This window comes from Macaca nemestrina, chromosome 5 (genome assembly GCF_043159975.1).
Source record: "Macaca nemestrina isolate mMacNem1 chromosome 5, mMacNem.hap1, whole genome shotgun sequence".
Classification (NCBI taxonomy): Eukaryota; Metazoa; Chordata; class Mammalia; order Primates; family Cercopithecidae; genus Macaca; species Macaca nemestrina.
Genome location: NC_092129.1, coordinates 86,364,912 through 86,386,947, shown reverse-complemented (window position 1 = coordinate 86,386,947; position 22,036 = coordinate 86,364,912). Strand labels below are relative to the sequence as shown.

General features: G+C 38.9%; 1 protein-coding gene across 8 annotated transcripts in view; it reads right to left on the bottom strand.

The window, feature by feature from the left end:
* Positions 1-22,036, bottom strand: part of LOC105499061 (melanin concentrating hormone receptor 2) — a 74,434-nt gene that overhangs the window by 14,529 nt on the left and 37,869 nt on the right. For all 8 annotated transcript variants that reach the window (XM_011771477.3, XM_011771476.3, XM_071096683.1 and 5 more), the window contains 3 exons: positions 16,692-16,899; positions 7,961-8,170; positions 3,504-3,698 (listed from right to left, as the gene is read on the bottom strand). In XM_011771477.3, the coding sequence (XP_011769779.1) occupies positions 3,504-3,698; positions 7,961-8,170; positions 16,692-16,873 (587 nt within the window). In that variant the 5' untranslated portion in view covers positions 16,874-16,899. The remainder of the gene's footprint in view (positions 1-3,503; positions 3,699-7,960; positions 8,171-16,691; positions 16,900-22,036) is intronic.

The window sequence follows — 22,036 nt, the reverse complement described above, 5'->3', positions numbered from 1 at the left end:
ACACTTTAACTCCATTCCCCTACATTTTAACTTTTAGTTGTCTCAATTTACATATTTTCATATTATCTGTCTCTTAACAGGTTGCTACAGCTGTTATCATTTTTGATAGATTTGTCTTTGGGCTTCATGCTATAATTATGAGTGGATTATGTACCAAAATTACAGTATTAGAGCATTCTGGGCTTGTTAATGTATTTAATTTTATCCAGGGGTTTCATACCTTCAAATGTTTTCTTTTTGCACATTAGTGTTTTTTTCCTTCCAACAGAAGAACTCCCTTTAGCATTTCTTGTAAGACAGATCTGACAGTGGTAAATTCCTTCAGCTTCTGCCTGTCTGGGAAACACTTTATGTCTTCTTCACAGTCAAAGGATAGATGCAATATCTTGGATGGCAGGTTTTTTTGTTTTTGTTTTAGTTTTTTTTCTTTAGCAGTTTGAAAATGTCATTTTACTCCCTCTTGGCCTATATGGTTTTTAGTAAGAAGTCCATATCCAGATGAATTAGAGCTCCTTTACATGTTATTTGCTTCTTTTCTTTTACTGATTTTAGAGTTCTATCTTTGTCTTTGACTTTTGAAAGTTTATTATCTGCCTTGGGGTAGAGTCTTATTTGGGTTGATTTTGTTTGATGTTCTCTGATCTTCCCATATCTGGATATTTACATCTTTCTCAATTTTTGGGAAATTTTCTGTTATTATTTCTTTGAATAAGCTTTCTACTTCTTGCTCTTGCTCAACTCTCTCTTGAACACTGATAAGTCTTAGATTTTGTCTTTTGAAGTAATTTTTTCTATATCTTGTATACAGTCTTCATTTCTTTTCATTCCTTTTTTTTTCTGATTGTGTATTTTCAAATAACCTGTCTTTGAGCTCACTAATTCTTTCCTTTGTTTGACCCATTCTGCTGTTGAGAATTTTTAGTAACTTTTTCAGTTCAGCAAACGTATTTCTCAATTCCAAGATTTCTTTTTTAATTTTTAAATTATTTTCATCTCCTTGTTAAATTTCTCTGATATATTTCTGAATTGCTTTTCTGTGTTATCTTGGAGATCACTGAGTTTCCTAAAAACTACTATTTTGAATTATTGGCCAGAGAGCTCACATATTGCTGTCTCATTAGGGTCAGTTACTGGTTCCCTGCTTTGTCTATTTGGAGAGATCATGGTTTGCTGTTTGCTGTTGCTTCTTGTGGATGTACAACTATGTCTTTGCATTGAGGATTTGCTATTTATTCCAGTCTTCTCTGTCTGACTTGTTTTGGTTTTTATTGCATATATTTTCTTAGAGAGTCTTTGTCGCTAGGTTGTTGTCTCCTTTTGGCTCTAGGTTGCGCCTTAAGCCCAGATTTGCTTTCGCTCTAGTAACCCATCAGTCACTGGCTGTCCTGAATGGGGGAGGTCCCAAAGGAGATATCCCAGATGTGTGGGAAGCCTGGCTAGGGGTTTGTCCAGGGGACCTGCTGAATGTACCTCCTGCAGTGTAGTGGTATTGAATAGCCACTCTGATTTAGTGTCTCCTTTGGCTGAGCTACAGAGTAACTGTCCCACCTCCCTACTTTGTCTCTGCCTGTTCTCAGGGATATTTCTCCCTTCCAGCACTTGTGATACTTCCCATAGGTTAAGGCAGAGACAGATATTTTGTCAGGGAACCCAAGGTGGTGGGAAAGCTGGTTGTCTACCTTGATCGTGTTTTCTTCAGTGTAGAAACTGTGAGTTGGGGGGAAATTTTTCATGTGTTTGGTGTCAAGCAGAATGGGGGAGAAGGGTGTCATGGATGTGGAAATCTGATTCTATTACAGTCGGCTTGGAGGCTTTTTCATGTTTTTTTTCACTTCTCTGAAGCCTGAGGAACCGTCTCATCCTCATATTTGAGTTCTGGAGTTCTGGGATATTGCTAATGCTAACCTTGGTGCTGTATATTTGTTTTTGATTTTCTGAGGGCTCAGGGGGGCATTCAGTCAGCTTGCTTCTATGCTGCCATTTTGGAACTGGAAGTCCAGTCCTATCTATGTTGCACTATTATGTTCTAAATGTTTGTGTTCCCTCAAAATTGCTATGTTGAAAACCTAACCCCCGATATAATGGTATGAGGAAGTGGGGTCCTTGGGAAGTAATTAAGTCATGAGAGTGGAGCCTTCATGAATGGGAATAGTGTCCTTATAAGAAGAGACACAAGAGAGCTTGCTTCCTGTCTCTCTCTTTTGCCACATAAGGATAGAATGAAAAGTTGGCAGACTGTAACCTGGAAGAGGGCTGTCATCAGAACTTGATCATGCTGGCACTTTCATCTTGGATTTCCAGCTTCTAGAACTGTGAAAAATAAATTTCTATTGTTTACAAGCCACCTAGTCTATAGTACTTTTTTATACTAAACTGAACAAAACATGCATGTATATGAATTTTATTTTTTACTGGATTAGTGGATTTGCAAGTCCTTTACTGCCATCCTTCTTTGGCTGCGTCCACATAATGCAGAAATGACTCATCTGTTTGACAAGTTATAGAGTCGGAGAAAGGGATTTGCCGGACTGACTTGAGATAGCATATGTAAAAATATCTAACACAGTTATTGGCCATTGGTAGTTGCTCAAAGAATTTAATCATGAACTCCAATTCTATGTTCAAATTTCACATTGAAGACTTTTAATTTCCTTTTAAATTAAAATGCATAAAATGGCTATGGTAGTTGCATTAGTTTCCTAGGACTGCTGTAAGAAATTAGCACAAACTGGATAGCTTAAAACAATAGAAATTTATTCGCTCACAGCTCTGAAATCTAGGCATCTGAAATCAAGGTGCTGGCAAGTTTGGTTCTTTAGAAACTCTGAAGGAGAATCTGCTCTATGCCCCCTCCTACCCTCTCTGCTGGTTTCTGGCAATCCTTGGTGTTCCTTAGCTTACAGATACATCACTCCAATCTCTGCCTCTGTCTTCACATGTCTCTTTTCTGTGTGTCTCTGTATTTCTTAAAATCTGCTTCTCCTTATCAGGACAATAGTCATTGGGCCCACCTTAATCCAGCAAGACCTTAACTTAGCTTGATTACATCTGAAAAAACCCTATTTCCAAATAAGGTCACATTCACAGGTATGGCAGGGGGGAGCTGGTGTAGGACTTGAACATATCTTTATAGGGGACACAATTTAAGCAAACTGCAATTGCATACTGATGAGGTTTGAGTTTGAGTGACTCTGGAAATTCCTTACCTCCCTTGATTGCTGCATTCCCACTGCATCTGGCTGCTATGAATCTTTAAAATCCTATTTAAATATATTTGTGTCCACTGAGGTTACATGATTGAATTCAAAATCTTTTCTAAAGGTTATCCTCTCCTTAAAAATCAAACTGTCACCTTGATTGCATGTGTGGAGAGACCTAAGTGGAGATACTGGTGAGAAGAGGATCCACAAGGATACTCTTTGAGGCTGCTCACATGTTGACAAGGAGAATGAAGTAATTCACAACTTAATTCAACTCATTTTTCTTAAGTTTTAACAACTTACCAGAGTACATCGTCAGGGGATGTCAAATCAAAAGCACAACTCTCGACACCGTCTTTAAATTTGATGACCTTCGAGTAGATCCAGACAGGCAATGCTAGGATAAAGGAAGCTGCCCAAAGGCCCAAATTGATCCGGATGGTCTTGTACCTTGTTCTCCAACTTGTCAGTCGAAATGGTTGGACGAGGGCAAAGTACCTGCAAAAGCAGTCAGGAAGAGTTTTGGAACAATCAATAAAAACACTGAGCTCCAAGGATGAAAGGTTCATGACGAGCGTAAATTATTAGCATTATTGTCCTCTCTGAAGCACACCTCTATCAGGGTAAAAGAAAGTTATATTTTTTAAGAGCTGCCTGGTATCTGTAGAGAAAACAATTCTTGGCCTTGCAAGTCTGAATAAACCACTCACTGAAATAGTTGTTCCTTCTATGAACACACTGATAATGGCAAAATTCTGCAGTGCAATCTTTACAAAGGCGCTTTTCCTGTAAATGAGACTCTGGAAAACTTTGTCTCTGAATACGGATTTCCTCCAGGAGGAAATGACCCTTTTCCCAGCAAGATTTACTGACACAGAGGCAGGAAGGAGGAAAATGTGGGGCTAAGAGAATCTCTCAGCAGAAAGGGATTCAGGAACATAGAACAAACATTTTGCCCCGATGGCTTTATACTAAAGTCACCACGCTCATGGAGTTTCAGCTCACAGAAGTCACAGTGAGGATGAACAAGTGTGACTAGTATAGACAATGCAAATTCCTTAAGGAACTTAGGCTAGGAGCCAGAGGGAAGAAATGGGCTAATTTCATGGGGAAGCATTTTTCTTTATTTTTTTTTCTTTTCATTTTACAGCCAGGAAAAAAGTGGTAATCATTAATCAAACTTGAAATTCTGACATATCTAATATATTTAGTCCTCCAGCAAATCCAAAGAATTTTTCAGAGCAAAATGAAAACTGAAGAATGAGAAACAAGAGCTCAGATTCAGAAGGAAGGCCTATTTGAAAAAGCACAGCTTTGCTGGGGGCTGGGGGGTGGTGGAGGATAGTATCAGCAGAAATTAAACAAATGTAAAAATGGTTTTTATGGTCACTTAAATTTCTCCAAGTGTTTGTAAAGCTACTTAATGAAGACTCACAAAAATAAAAAAATTTCCTCTTCTTTTGCCCTTTCAATTTTGCACCAGAAGCAGGACATTTGTATTCAGTTAAGGGGCCTTTGGTTGCAGAGAGTGGTCTGGCCAGGGTTCCTCGGCTACCCATCCTCTGCACACTGCACATGCCTTCCCTGTGGCTAAGGAGAGAAGGGCCTCTTTTCTCCCTGCTGGGGAAGTGGATACCGTAGTGACTGCATAGCAGCCCAGCCATCAGTTTTACTGGAATTATAGGATGATGAAGTCATGGGATCAAGCAATTAAGGAATCTTCTCTGATAGCATCCCTCCCCAACTGAAAATCTTTCAATGGTTTTCTATAAATTCTCAGAATTCCTCCCATGTTCCACAGGTCTTTTTTTCCCACCTGGTTCTGCCTGCTGCTCAAGCTGGAGCCTGTGCCAGTCTCTCCCTTGACTTCCTCAAGCTCTTCCCCTTTCAAGGTCAGGTATATGCTGTGCTACCTGCCTGGCAGGATCTGCTTCTGCTTCTTCCTGCTCTTCCTTCAAGACCCTATTTAACCGTCTCCCTCTTAGGGAAGACTTGTTTGACCACCCATTCTATACAAGGGACCACGACTGTAAAAGAATATTATAGGGAGACTCTATTTTTCCTTCCTAGTGTGTTATCACTATGTGGAAATAAACATTTACTTGTGGGACTCTTCACTTAATGTCTGTCTATGTCACTAGAATGAAAGCCCCACGAGGGCAGGAGCCTTGACTATTAGTTTAAGGCCACTGTATCCCCTGTGTCCAACAATCTCTGGCATATGGTTCATGCTCAATAAATATTTTTTGAATAAATGAATGAATAAATTGCAAATTTTGGCTCCTACTTACTGACTCCTGATGTTTTAGAGAATTTATTTATAAAAGTAGCCACTAATGAAAGTCTAGGTAGCTTTCATTTGAAAGCAAACATTTTTGACATTTTGGGTGTTTATATATTGTTTTTGTATGGCTATGGAGGTAGGAGCCGACTACTAGATATTCTACACACTTGCAGTTATCACTAATTAGGGAAAGCAAAATGAGTTATTGGAAACACTTGAAATGTATGATCCATTAAATTGGCAATTAAAATGATTTAAATATGTAAACACTAAGGTATACTGATGGCACCGACATTTAGTTATGATCTTACAAAGCAAGCCTCATTTCTCTCTTACAAAATTGCAGATTTTGTTAAACTTTAATGATTTTAGTAGAGTTAGAATTACAAGAACTGTGAGGAAGGTAATGGTTCAGTTTTATAGCCTCTTCATTTGTTTCTTACCACCTGATTTTCCAGAGCGAGGGGAAGGAAAGGGCAGATGTCTTAAATGTGAAATGAAATTTTAGCATACTATGTCAATTGGATTAAAACCAAACAAAACAAAAGACTACGAGTAAGATACACATGCATGCATGTGTGTACATGTATACATACAGAGAAAAATCTGTCAATATTAAAAAATATACACAGTTTGTCTGTTCCAAGGCAGAAAATGCCCATTCACTTCATTTACAGTAAAAGATTTACAGGAGTATACCCCTCTTTTTTTTTCTTCCCTCAAAAAAAAGGCAATATTCTCCTGCATCCAAGGCACAGTGTATAAAGAAGCTCGTATTATCCCCAAGAATGGGATTACTAGTGGTATGGTCTATACCTTAGGTTGCTTTTCCATAGTGAGCCTGGCCTGTTCAAGGCCCTCTTCCTGGTATTGGAACCCTGACATGTTTATAGGGCTTTTCTCATGACACAGTCACAGTGGCTGGCATCAGCTGAGCTAACTAGACCTATGCAGTATATTGATTTAAAAATATGCGAATTATAAGTTGAGAAGGAAACTTTATATTTTGAAAATTCTCTTGCAAAAAAAAAAAAGTATATTTAAAATTTTACCATTATTATTCATTTTTGTCAGAGTGGATGATTTATATGAACCTTGTCATTCTTTTTTTGTTCATCTAAAGAATGGTTCATCACTTCCCCACCCAAGAGTCCCATTTGGAAGGGTGAAAGAGGCAGGGTTCAGGAAGATTTCTGGATGGACCCGGGGAAATTTAATATACCCTTCAAGACATTCATTCATTCATTCATCAATATTTTTTTAGCACCTGAGTGCCAGGCAGTGTTACACACACATTTATGATATATTGATGGACAAAGACCTGCCTTTGGGGAATTTACATTTGAGGTGCAAGGGAACTAGACAATAAATCACACACACACACACACAGGCACACACACACACACACACACACGTGATTTATGTAATATATTTGAATCAAAGGAAAAAGACAGTAGATCAGAGAAAGGAGGATTAAATGTGTTGGGCTGGGGTTGGGTTGGGAAGAAGGCAGATGGAGATTTTAAGTGGGTTTTTCTGAAAGACAGAGTAACACTGTTGGAAGTACTATAGTTGTCTTTAGGCCCTGTTTCTGTTTGAGGTGAGCTGTTAGGACCTGGGGTGGACATTCTGGCATCTGGATAATGCAGGGCACATCCTAGCTTGCATGCTTCCTAGACAGGCCAGAGATTGAAGCAGTTACAACTACCTGCCATCTCTAGAGTCAGATGATTTGGGTCTGAACTGGATTCTACCACTTATCGGCTCAATAAGTACTCACTATCACCATCATCTCCTCAAATAACATTAGCTTACATGGATGGTGAAAGGGGCTATGGCACATTCCAGGACATAGTGGTATACATTTCTAATAATATAAAATGACAGCATTTGTATTAACCAATCACAATAATGTTTGTGAAAGATGATCTTCTTGGCACTGGGAAATTGCTTCATGGTCATATAAGAACCTCTATTTACTCCACTGATTCCTTAGAGCTATGAGGCAATAACAAGTGTATGAGACAGTGGACATATCAGAAATAGCCTTGGACAGAGACTAAGGAAACCTACTTTAATTCTTGGCTCTGCTGCTAATTCTCTATGTGCTTCTAGCAGATCTCCTCACCTCTTTGGGCCTCAGCTTCCTTACTGTGAAATTCATGGGGGGAATTCATTCTGGTTTCTAATATTTCACAGTTTTGTGATTTTTTTTCATGCAGTGAATTGCAATTAAAACTGAGTTGAAAAGAATGATTAGAAAAAAGGAGATTTTTGTGTTTTATGTTTTCCATTAAAAATAGACCTCTGTGAAAGTTGAACAAAATATTCTTAAGTAATCAATCCTACAATGAAACAAGCAAAGGAAGAAAAGCTTTGCTGTTATAAACCAAAACTGATGTTGGAATTGGAATGAGCTTGGGGAAGCGCAGGCACCTCTGAATTATATTAAGATATTTCAAAGTCCTTCACTTACCTGTCCACACTCATTACAGTCATGATGGCACTACAGGCAAATTGGTTACAAGTATCCAGGGATGTGATGATGGTGCAGAGAGGCCCCCCAAATACCCACTCTCCCCCCCGGGCCCACTGGTGAATAAGAAAAGGCATTCCAACGATGTGGACCAAATCAGCCACAGCCAGGTTGCAGATATAGATGTCAGGGACTGTTTTTTTTCTGGACCTGAAAGAGATAGAGGAAACTGAGGTTTGACATTGAATGTATACAGACTATTCAATATATGCTACCTGATACAATTTTTAATTGCCATAATGCATTTTAAAATGTTAAAGGAAACCTACACAAATGCATAGAGGAAATGCCTAGTCTTGTGTATATTTAAGCATTTTGAACTATTTATTTGATAACTTACTGTGGTGGTTTAAAAATATGTCCACAAAATCTTTGATATTCCTTTCAATAGGTGTAGCCTAATTCCCTCTCTCTCTTTTTTTTTCAATTCCCTCTCTTTGAGTGTTGACCTTATTAACTTGCTTCTAACAATGAGAATATGGCAGAAGTCACAGTGTATGCCTTTGAAATTGGGTCACAAAGTTATTGTAGGGTTTTCTCTTTGCTCTCTATTGGATTGCTCTCCCTGGTGGAAGCCTGTTGCCATCTTGTGAGGATACTCAAGCAACACTATGGAGAGGTCCACGTTGAGAGGAGCTGAAGCTCCAGTCAACAACCAGTCAGTACCAGCTTTTGAGGTATGGGAATGAGCTACCTTGGAAGTAGATCCTCCAGCTGCAGCCAAGCCTTCAGATGACTGTAACCCTGGAAGACAGCTTGATGGCAACTTTATGACAGTTCATGAGCCAGAACCAACCAGCTAAGCTGCTGCTGAATCCATGACCACTGGACACACATGAGACAGTAAACGTTTATTGTTTCAATCCGGTATGTTTGGGGTAATTTTTTAATGCAGCAACAAGTTATACCAACTTTAAATACACTCAGACAAAAGATTTAGTCTTTACTCATTCCTAGTATTTAAAACAGCTGAAGACTGAAAATAAATGATTTCTGTTGTCTAATGCTTTTTTTTTTTCCTGTTGTAGCTTAGGCCATTGTTAAGATTTCAACAATGACTTAGAAATATTCCAGTAAAATCTAACAAATAGCAAAGACTATTAATAAAGACCCTGAGATCCAGACAGAGAGAGTCATCTGAAAAGAGGGAGCTGGTAGATGGCACTGAGAATGATGTCATGTCTCCTGTGGGGAGCTGGGGGTGGGAGAAGTGAATTCAGTGCTATCTAGAAGTGGCCTTCTCATCAGCAGGTGAAATACATTTCTGAGAGCAGAAATTTAAAATTCAGCTGGTTCCTCAATGAATTGAATGCTGGCACATTCAATAATAAACAGGTATCATCTTTATCTGGGAGATGCTGTTTATTAATTCAACAAACATTTTGTTGAGCAATTACATGGCAGGCATAATACTGTGCTCTAAGGCTGTAAAGCTAAACCATGTATAAACCCTGTCATCAAGGAGCTTATAGTCTAGACTTGCATAAATAAATGATCACATTACAATTTGATGAGAGAAAACTAGAGACAAGTACAAGGTCAAGAAGCACAAAGAAGGGGCCCTCTCCTTTTTCTTGGGCACAGTCAAGACAGGTTTCTTGGCAGATGTGGACAAATAAGAATTTAAAGAGCATATAAGAACCAGTCCTAAGATTATGCCACAATTGCTAGTTTTCTCCTATTTCTTTTTTTTTAAAATTTATTTATTATTATTATTATACTTTAAGTTCTAGGGTACATGTGCATAACGTGCAGGCTTGTTACATATGTATACTTGTGTCATGTTGCTGTGCTGCACCCATCAACTCGTCAGCACCCATCAACTCGTCATTTACATCAGGTATAACTCCCAATGCAATCCCTCCCCCCTCCCCCCTCCCCCCTCCCCATGATAGGCCCCGGTGTGTGATATTCCCCTTCCCGAGTCCAAGTGATCTCATTGTTCAGTTCCCACCTATGAGTGAGAACATGTGGTGTTTGGTTTTCTGTTCTTGTGATAGTTTGCTAAGAATGATGGTTTCCAGCTGCATCCATGTCCCTACAAAGGACACAAACTCATCCTTTTTTATGGCTGCATAGTATTCCATGGTGTATATGCTCCTATTTCAGGGCTAATGCTCTGCTGTTTGGAAGCTCGTGTGTGTCTTTATTATTCATTGGCTACAACTTCTATAACCTGTGAGCTTCATTTCTCAGCTGTCAGATTCTCATGTGAAACATCAGATTGGGTGAGGCCGTCTCTTCTCCAGGCCTTGGCAGCACCCACTATGTGGGGCAGTTACTGCCATGGAGTCCTCATTCAGCAACCATACTGTATGCATTGTTGCTGCCACTAAAAAAACAGGTTGGTTCCTTGCTCTCAGGAACTTAGTGCCTCACACTAGAATGACCAAGAGGGAGAGATGACATGAAGAAAAGATCATGTCAAACAAAAGACCAGCCAGCTGACTGTCCTTGGTCTCTCATCCCCTGTCCTCTCCAGGCCATTAGAGTGGGAAATGGAGAGGGGACAGAGAAGAGGGACAGATATTAGCAGTCAGATAGAAAGAGCTCCAAACTAAAAAAAAAAAAAACAGACAAAAAAAAATCGTAAATCTTGGTCTATAAATAGACATTATTTGCATGTGAATTGGGATATAAACCATAAGCAGTTGCTTAGGTCTCAATTGCAGCAATTAGATCCATGGCCCTTGTTTTTCTCTAGAGGGGTACCCATCATTTACTGATAATGAATTATGGTAATTATATTGTGGAGACAGTGCAGGCCATTAACTGCCAATTAAAAAGAATTAAATAAAAGTGTGTCTCGATATTCTGTACAGTACAAAGAGAATTCTGAAGCAATTGATAAATTTATCTGGACATAAGTTACTAGGGCAATATAAATAACACATTATATTTATTATTGTCTTCTTTACTGAAAGCAACAGCATCGAAATTAAAAACAAATAGAAATTGTAAAATTTCTAACTATATAAATTATATCCCATTTTAGGTCTAATTTATCTTCAGATTTCCTGATGTCAGACCTCATGAGATTTATGTTTCTTATGATGCAAACATTTAAAATAAAATACAAAGACTTGTGATAATTTTGGCTAACATGTGTTCCATATGGTTAAAGTGGTCATATCTAATGCTCATTAATTTGAGGAATGACAAAATAAATTACGGTATTCTACACTACCACACTCAATAGGATATAGCTGTTATAAGTCATAGTTTGAAAGTATATTTAATCACATTGGAAAAAAAAGAAAGAATACTCGTGTAGAGCATGACTCTAAATTTATTTAAACATTTGTTAAAAAATTTGCAGGAACAATATGTCAAGTGATCACAGTGATCATCTATTTGGTAGTAGTATGACTGATTTTTTTACTTTACTGTTTGCATTTTCTGACAATTTTTCAAAATTTCTATTAAAACCATGCTTACCTTTTGCAATCAGAAATAACAACATATGATATGGATTCAGTAAAACTAACAAAACACAACACTACGCATGTAGGCTGCTGTGCTTGTCATTCGCTAGCCTGTCCTCAGGCCCCTTTGCCAACTGGCTTCTGATTAGGTTTGGCCAATCAGAAGCACTGGTGGGAACTGGAGAGTAAGGGGGAGAAGAGAAGCCAGAATGTAGCCCTCACTCCATGATCCAAGATACCAGTGGGGCTCCAGCTCCCACCAGGCAGCCCAGACTGCGGAGGGCTGTAAAACCTTTCTCCCTTTCTCCCTCCAGCTTGGGGCAGGGAGAGGAAGGTGGTGTTGGGGTGAGGGATGGGGTAGGGTGTAGAACTGGCTTCCTGCTCTTGTTAATCTCTGGGTTGCCTCACCATCCTGTCTGGCATTTAACTCTAGTTGAATTAAATTGCTATCATGAGCCAATGCCAATGGATTAGTAGTCATTTCCTGAAGCACTTTGCTGAGAAGAATTCTGAGTCCTCACACAGGACAGACCTATACAAAACAGATGCTACACAGGACAGACCTGTGTGATTAGAGATGACTGCTAAGGGTGAGAGAGTTTACAGTAGAGTCACATATTTGCCAACCCTTCCCTACATAGATAGAGTGATATAGTGGAAAGATAACTTAATTGGGAATTTTATTTTCATTTCTATGCCCTCACTCATTGTGTCGTTAGGCAAGCCACTCAACTTCTTTAGATTCCCAAGCCGGCTTAGCATATTGGCCAACTGGACCATAGATCTGAACAAATGTGGTTGCAAGGTACTCTGGCATCTAAAACATATCTGTGCAGCCAAGGGTATGGGGCAATTCCAACAAAAGTCTGTGTATGGCTGACATTTGGAATGGTAGAGGGCTGGGTCAGAGGGAGCTGTTAGTTATTATTTAATCTGGGTTGGGAAAAAAGAGACCTGTGTTCTAAAACGTTTCCCATCCCTGTCAGCAACTGGAATTCTGCCATTAGACAGTATTCCTCTAGGTTAATACATTTATTAACCTCTGTTTGTAACCTCTGTTTCATGATTTCATGACTTAGTATTAATTAGTTGACCTGACAGGGAGATGAAGGCAGGAAGTGACAAAATGGGAACTCTTTATTTTTGGAGGATAGGGCACCTTTTATAGAGACTCTGCCCACTTGAAGGGAATCTATCAGTAAACAGAAGGAAGATGTGTTCAGAAGGTGGATGTGGGGGTCTGATAAAAAAAAAGTCAGTGCCTTTATTAAAGGACAGGTGATTCCCAGGGCCTGCTGTGCCTGTGGAGAATAGTTGAGTAATGGGGTTGAGTTCATTGATCGGTCTCCTGGGAAGGCAAGAGGAAAATATTATAATTGGCTCAATTTTCTGCCTACCTTTTCTAAACTGGCTTCTTTTGACCTGCTACAAATTTAATGTACAACAGACTAGTGATGATCTGGCCTCATTATTTTAAAGTCACCCTCCTAATACACAAGTTGCTTCTTGCTTTTACAAAAGGCACATAGAACATCTTATTACTGAAGCTCCACCTTCCTTAAACATATTTATTTTATATATGTTTCTAGTCTTCATTTGGCAAAGTCAGAAATTGGTTCATTGCTTGCTTATGACTCTTAGTTCTATCGATGAACACCGGTTTTGATACAATTACTACCATAAAAGGAAAAGTCATTAAATCTTGTTTAAATGTTATTTATTTCTCCTTATTGTTACTGTAGTCTTAATATTTTATTTAATTCACCTGTCTGTTCAGAAAGTAACAAAAGATCATGGCAAAGCAGGATGAAAACATTAATACAAATTGCCTTAAAATATTTAGAGAGCAATTTGCAAAATGTTGATACATTCCTAGCCAACTAACTAACTAAATAAATGTAAGTTGCTTTTAAATGACTTTTGAAAGATTAATAAATTTTTGGCAAGCAATTTGCAAGGAAAAGTGTTAAAATCTTAGCAAAAAAATTAAAACTGTTGTTTTAATTAAAAGTTGTTCCCTATACTTTTTGAAAGATTAAAATATTTATTTTAAAAGCTCCATTAGCATTTCTTTATCTAATGTATATTCTCACATTATGTATAAAATGATAATATGAAGAAATGATAGATTTTTCACAATAATGCAAACAAATTGGTCCATATAATGGCTCAAGTGTTTTTTTCCCCAGTTAAATGATGGTTGACTTCATGTTGAAAATTTGTTTCCATAAATCATAGCTCAGAATTTACTTTTAGAAGAGTTCACATTGCACATGTCTTCCTTTTTTTCAACTTTGTCTCTGTATAAGTAGACAGGATTAGCCTGTTATCTATTGGTGTAAATTGAGGGGTCCAAGAAATTTCTCTGGCTCCAAACATCTCTTCAACAGCTTGTCACAAGGCCTGGAATCCCACATTGCAAAGGTTTTGCATATAAAAGCCACCTGTGAAAATGCAAACATTTCAGAAGGGCTAAGACCTAATAAGGACTTGGGTTTTTCAATGGTGGTACCAAGGCTTTTGGGTGTAGGACACACTATATGTATCTGTAGAAGAGCAGGGCAGAAATACTGGAGGCCATGAGGGAGAGATGGAAGGAGAACTGGGCAGATCCAACAGGCCAACAGGAGGGAGCTAGAAATATTCTCAAGTATCTGGCTATTAACTCTCTACTCAGCACTATTGCCTCTTTGAGGCTCCCTAAGAATATTTGATTACTTCCATTTTCTTTCCTGGAACTCATCTAAGCCATCTTTTTCCCCCCGCAATTGATTGTTTTTATTGTCTTTCTTGTATTATTTTTCAAATTATTCCATGAATTTAAATCTCATCTTCTCCACTAGAATATGAACTTTTTAAACAGATGCTGCTTTTTTTTTTTTTTTTTTTTGGTATTTTCATACACCCTAGGGCAATGCAGGGCATGCAATAGGTATTTACTAATATATATTGAATGGACATTCTTCTAGCACTTAAAGAAAAGTTTAAAATGCTTGATATTCACAAATGGCTTTACAGGACACAATAAGGAATGCCTGAATTTATCAAGAGTAGAATCCCTATGTACTAAATAAATCTTCAGCTGTGACTGGTATAAAAAATACCATTGATCCTCTAGTTCTAACTGCAGAGAGAGCGAAAATGAAAGTTTGAGAGAGGGCTGGCTGATGAGACGCCACCCGGGGAAGTGACAAGTTATGAGTCTTCTTGGGGTGATGAGCAACATCTGCATGACCATCCTCAGGGCTCCTCTTGCTCTCAATTAAGGCTGTGAGGATTCTTTTATCTTTATGGCAAATCCAACAACTGTCTCTATAATTTTGATGACCTCTTTGTTTTCATTAGCTGTGGAGGAAATAGCCTAGAATTTGGAATAAGATGTGAGTTCAATTGCCAGGATTGCTACTTACTAGCTCTGTGATGCTGGACCAGTTATTTACTCATCTGAGCCTCTTTTCTTAAATATATAGTACTGTATATATAACAGTACTGCTACATATATAGTACTATATAATGTACTATATATAATGTACTATATATAGTGTATATATATGCTATATATATAAGTACTATATAATGCTATATAGTACTAGTGTAATAATAGTGCTGCTGTGCTTTTTAGTGTAGTATGTTCCACAAAAGTTTTTTGCGGTTATGTGTTAATATGATGCTGAAAACACCTATTAGGTAGTACAGGTTGGGCATCCCTAACTTGGAAATCCAAAATCTGAAATGCTCTAAAATCTGAAAGTTTTTGAGGAATAACATGACCCTTCAAGTGGAACATTCCACACCTGACCTCATGTGATGGGTTGCAGTCAAAATGCTGCTGCACAACACACAGCATTTCCAAGGGAAAAATGACCCTCCCAGCCCCCTTCAGCTGCTGTTGTTTCGCAGCTGGTGCTGGTGTTCTGGTGATGTTACTGGGCTGCTTAGTTGCCCTGAACACATTATTTTTCACTGTATTAGTGGTATTAATGGCCATATTTTTTACTGCTAAGTACCGTTGTGTGAATAAGTTTAAGAAAGTGATTGTTCATTGGTTAGATGTAAATCTGGAGTCGGGAATGATGTCCACATGGGTGGCAGAGAGAGTGATGACTTTACTATCTGATGGTTTGGTTTACAAAAATTTGTCTCATGCATAAAATTATTTAAATTATTACATAAAGTTACTTTCACGCTTTGTGTATAAGGTGTAAATGAGACATAATGAATTTTGTGTTTAGACTTGGTCCCTTCTCCAGGATATCTCGTTATGCATATACAAACAGTGCAAAATCCAGAAAAATGTGAAATCTGAACCACTTCTGGTCCCAAGCATTTTGGATAAGGGATACTAAACCTGCAGTCTAGAATATCTTTTATAACATATGAATATGCACAAACATTTTAAAAATGGCAATTTTAAGTATAATCAGAAACTAGGGAAAAAAGTTAACATCCTATAGTTATTAAAACTAGCAAAACTTACATGTGAAAATCAAGATAGCAAATATACCAAGTAGTTATAGGGCTTGTGTGCACTAATTCTGAATCCATTTTATCAAGTCCCTAGAAAACAATCAGTTCTTATTCTCCAGGTAAAACTTTAGTCTCTACTTGAGAGGAGGGAATTACCTGAATTAGGTGAGATACGTGGTGCCCAGGCAGGAGGTACTGGGGGGCAAATGTCTCTCAGTTTGGTCTATATAGGCTGGTCTACACAAAAGGGAACAGCCCACTACCTATGACTCCCTGCATCTTCTGGTGATCAGATAAAGTCTCTCTTTTGCCCAAGTGAGTAAAAGAATCTCTTTCACCTGCCTAAACAGGTCAGCTTTTTAGGATAATTCTTATTGCTGGAAAATAAAATGTTGCATTGCAGTTTCAAATCTTACCCAGACCCTACCCTTAGAGATTCTGAGTTAATGGGTCTGGGGTGAAACTGCATATCAGGAGTTTTTAAAACTCCCCAGGTGATTCTAATATGCAGCTAAGACTGAGAGTCATTGCCCTAAAAATTCACTGACCCAGCAGTAAGCATTGGCCTAGGTCTTAGCATGTTGAGATTTCCAACTGAGATGTTACTGAATGCATGATGAAAGTACCTGTAGAATCTTCATTAATTATCTTAATTATCTTAAGCAAATATTTAAGAAATTGCATTTCATTAAGCAAAATGCTACAGGGGAAAGGATTCATTTAGGGAGCTTTGACTGTAGTTTCCTAAAGTACAGAAGGAAAAAAAAAGGAGCACTTACCTTATTATAGTGAATACAATGAGGATGTTGCCAACCAGCCCTGTTGAACAGATAATCCCAATCATGGAAGGGAGGATGACTGTATCTACAACACTGGCAGTTTGATAAGCAAACTCTTTATTCCAGGATTTGTTTGAAAGTTCGGCAGAAGTGTTCCAACAAGATGAGTGAAATGGATTCATTGTTCATGGACTTCCAGGGATTAAAGCTGTGAAGTAATAGGAAGTGATTTATTTAGTGAACATTCTCTCAATATAACTTCCTTTACCTAATTCAAATAATATTTTTTGGGACCTATTTTTTTTAAACCAAGATTCCATGGAACACAGGATTCCAGGTTGAGTATGATTTGTCCCTGTTCATAGTAATCTCACAGATTACCATAAAAGACAGGTAAACAGCAAGTTACAGAACAACATGAGAAGCACCATGATAATCTTTGTATCTTACCACATCTTACTGTACTATATGCTTTGAGCATAGGTGATATTTACCTAGTATATACTGGTCCTGGTTGTTTACAGATTGCTGGTATTCTTATTGGCCTGTAGGTCTGTTCATATTGGCTAGTATTCTTGTAACACTTATGTTGTTAAATATATCCTCTCTGTCTGCTATAAAATCCATGGGATCTACTGAACTCAGATTGTTTAGAAATGGAATGGATAAGACTTCCTGATGTGATTATTGGACTATCCTGAAGCATGAGGAAGAGTTAGCTGAGCAAAGTAGAGTTGTGGGAAGGGAAAAGTGTTGTAGCCAGCAGAGGCACCATGTGCAAAGAAGTATTCAAGGAGAAATGCTCACTGCCAAAAAATAAACAAGTAAATAAAGCCAAATAGAACTAGAAAATTATTTGCTTGATCATCTGTTTCGATAAAAGACATTTTAAAAATGCCATCTAAGTCTGGTGTTTGGTAATGATAAATTGGATTACTCAGATTAATCTTCCCACTGAAAATAAAATATGCTGGACAAAATATGTGTGTGTGTATTTATATTTATGCATGTCCATGTGTGTGTATACAGCAACTTAAAAATATTCAAGGTCTGAAAAATCAGTAGGCCTTCCCTGGCTGGGTTTTGAATGAGATCTTGAAAGGTAAGTGGAATATTGAAGCACCAATGCTATCTTGATTTAGAAGACATTTAGGGATGACATAGCATTTGAAGTCTGGTTCCATGTCTACAAGAAGTCCAGAGAAATATTAGGGTCCAGGGCCTACTGAGGCTGGGGAATCTTACAGGAGATACCCTCCTCTGAGCTGGAGCCTCAGGGGCTTCATGATTAAGTGTATTATATTTGGTCAGATTAAGAAAGATCCTTCTATTCCCAGTTCATCAGAAGGTTATTAGTTTAATATTAAAGATGGTTTTTCCATCAATTGAGAGAGTGATGTGATTTTTAAAAAATGTTCTTCATTTTCATTTGGTTCTTTTTCATGTCTGTCACGTTACTTTGATAATTGAATCTCTCCTGAAGAAAACTTTAATTATGAAATGCTGAACATTTCCCTTTCAAAACATGAAAGAATATCCACTATTACCACTTGTCTTCAATATTGGACTTCTCTAGCACAGTGAGGGGAAAAAAATAGGATATATGAGACTTGGAGAGTAAGAAAGTCTCAGTGTTATTATTGTGCAGCTATAAGAGAATTTAGTAAGCTTGCTGGATATGAAAACAAGCCAAAAAAATTGAATTTCCATATATTTTCTACAAACCATTAGAAAAAGAAGGATTAAAAGAGTTAACATTGGAATAGGAACAGCTCCAGTCTCCAACTCCCAGCGCGAGCGACACAGAAGACCGGTGATTTCTGCATTTTCAACTGAGGTACTGGGTTCATTTCACTGGGGAGTGCCGGACGGTCGGTGCTGCTCAGCTGCTGCAGCCCGACCAGCGAGAGCTGAGGCAGGGTGAGGCATCGCCTCACCTGGGAAGCCCAAGGGGGAAGGGAATCCCTTTTCCTAGCCAGGGGAACTGAGACACACAACACCTGGAAAATCAGGTAACTCCCACCCCAATACTGGGCTTTAAGCAAACAGGCACACCAGGAGATCATATCCCACACCTGGCCAGGAGGGTCCCACGCCCACGGAGCCTCCCTCATTGCTAGCACAGCAGTCTGCAATATCGCGACAAGGCAGCAGCGAGGCTGGGGGAGGGGCACCCGCCATTGCTGAGGCTTAAGTAGGTAAACAAAGCTGCTGGGAAGCTTGATCTGGGTGGAGCTCACAGCAGCTCAAGGAAACCTGCCTGTCTCTGTAGACTCCACCTCTGGGGACAGGGCACAGTAAACAATAACAAAAACAGCAGAAACCTCTGCAGACGCAAACGACTCTGTCTGACAGCTTTGAAGAGAGCAGTGGATCTCCCAACACGGAGGTTGAGATCTGAGAAGGGACAGACTCCCTGCTCAAGTGGGTCCCTGACCCCTGAGTAGCCTAACTGGGAGACATCCCCCACTAGGGGCAGTCTGACACCCCACACCTCACAGGGTGGAGTACACCCCTGAGAGGAAGCTTCCAAAGCAAGAATCAGACAGGTACACTCGCTGTTCAGAAATATTCTATCTTCTGCAGCCTCTGCTGCTGATACCCAGGCAAACAGGGTCTGGAGTGGACCTCAAGCAATCTCGAACAGACCTACAGCTGAGGGTCCTGACTGTTAGAAGGAAAACTATCAAACAGGAAGGACACCTACACCAAAACCCCATCAGTACATCACCATCATCAAAGACCAGAGGCAGATAAAACCACAAAGATGGGGAAAAAGCAGGGCAGAAAAGCTGGAAATTCAAAAAATAAGAGCGCATCTCCCCCGGCAAAGGAGCGCAGCTCATCGCCAGCAACGGATCAAAGCTGGACGGAGAATGACTTTGACGAGATGAGAGAAGAAGGCTTCAGTCCATCAAACTTCTCAGAGCTAAAGGAGGAATTACGTACCCAGCGCAAAGAAACTAAAAATCTTGAAAAAAAAGTGGAAGAATTGATGGCTAGAGTAATTAATGCAGAGAAGGTCATAAACGAAATGAAAGAGATGAAAACCATGACACGAGAAATACGTGACAAATGCACAAGCTTCAGTAACCGACTCGATCAACTGGAAGAAAGAGTATCAGCGATTGAGGATCAAATGAATGAAATGAAGCGAGAAGAGAAACCAAAAGAAAAAAGAAGAAAAAGAAATGAACAAAGCCTGCAAGAAGTATGGGATTATGTAAAAAGACCAAATCTACGTCTGATTGGGGTGCCTGAAAGTGAGGGGGAAGATGGAACCAAATTGGAAAACACTCTTCAGGATATCATCCAGGAGAACTTCCCCAACCTAGTAGGGCAGGCCAACATTCAAATCCAGGAAATACAGAGAATGCCACAAAGATACTCCTCGAGAAGAGCAACTCCAAGACACATAATTGCCAGATTCACCAAAGTTGAAATGAAGGAAAAAATCTTAAGGGCAGCCAGAGAGAAAGGTCGGGTTACCCACAAAGGGAAGCCCATCAGACTAACAGCAGATCTCTCGGCAGAAACTCTCCAAGCCAGAAGAGAGTGGGGGCCAACATTCAACATTCTTAAAGAAAAGAATTTTCAACCCAGAATTTCATATCCAGCCAAACTAAGTTTCATAAGTGAAGGAGAAATAAAATCCTTTACAGATAAGCAAATGCTTAGAGATTTTGTCACCACTAGGCCTGCCTTACAAGAGACCCTGAAGGAAGCACTCAACATGGAAAGGAACAACCGGTACCAGCCATTGCAAAAACATGCCAAAATGTAAAGACCATTGATGCTAGGAAGAAACTGCATCAACTAACGAGCAAAATAACCAGTTAATATCATAATGGCAGGATCAAGTTCACACATAACAATCTTAACCTTAAATGTAAATGGACTAAATGCTCCAATTAAAAGACACACACTGGCAAACTGGATAAAGAGTCAAGACCCATCAGTCTGCTGTATTCAGGAGACCCATCTCACACGCAGAGACATACATAGGCTCAAAATAAAGGGATGGAGGAAGATTTACCAAGCAAATGGAGAACAAAAAAAAGCGGGGGTTGCAATACTAGTCTCTGATAAAACAGACTTTAAACCATCAAAGATCAAAAGAGACAAAGAAGGCCATTATATAATGGTAAAGGAATCAATTCAACAGGAAGAGCTAACTATCCTAAATATATATGCACCCAATACAGGAGCACCCAGATTCATAAAGCAAGTCCTTAGAGACTTACAAAGAGACTTAGACTCCCATACAATAATAATGGGAGACTTCAACACTCCACTGTCAACATTAGACAGATCAACGAGACAGAAAGTTAACAAGGATATCCAGGAATTGACCTCATCTCTGCAGCAAGAAGACCTAATAGACATCTATAGAACTCTCCACCCCAAATCAACAGAATATACATTCTTCTCAGCACCACATCGTACTTACTCCAAAATCGACCACGTAATTGGAAGTAAAGCACTCCTCAGCAAATGTACAAGAACAGAAATTATAACAAGCTGTCTCTCAGACGACAGTGCAATCAAACTAGAACTCAGGACTAAGAAACTCAATCAAAACCGCTCAACTACATGGAAACTGAACAACCTGCTCCTGAATGACTACTGGGTACATAACGAAATGAAGGCAGAAATAAAGATGTTCTTTGAAACCAATAACAACAAAGATACAATATACCAGAATCTCTGGGACACATTTAAAGCAGTGTGTAGAGGGAAATGTATAGCACTAAATGCCCACAAGAGAAAGCAGGAAAGATCTAAAATTGACACTCTAACATCGCAATTAAAAGAACTAGAGAAGCAAGAGCAAACACATTCGAAAGCTGGCAGAAGGCAAGAAATAACTAAGATCAGAGCAGAACTGAAGGAGATAGAGACACAAAAAACCCTCCAAAAAATCAACGAATCCAGGAGTTGGTTTTTTGAAAAGATCAACAAAATTGACAGACCACTAGCAAGACTAATAAAGAAGAAAAGAGAGAAGAATCAAATCGACGCAATTAAAAATGATAAAGGGGATATCACCACCGACCCCACAGAAATACAAACTACCATCAGAGAATACTATAAACACCTCTACGCAAATAAACTGGAAAATCTAGAAGAAATGGATAATTTCCTGGACACTTACACTCTTCCAAGACTAAACCAGGAAGAAGTTGAATCCCTGAATAGACCCATAGCAGGCTCTGAAATTGAGGCAATAATTAATAGCCTACCAACCAAAAAAAGTCCAGGACCAGATGGATTCACAGCTGAATTCTACCAGAGGTACAAGGAGGAGTTGGTACCATTCCTTCTGAAACTATTCCAATCAATAG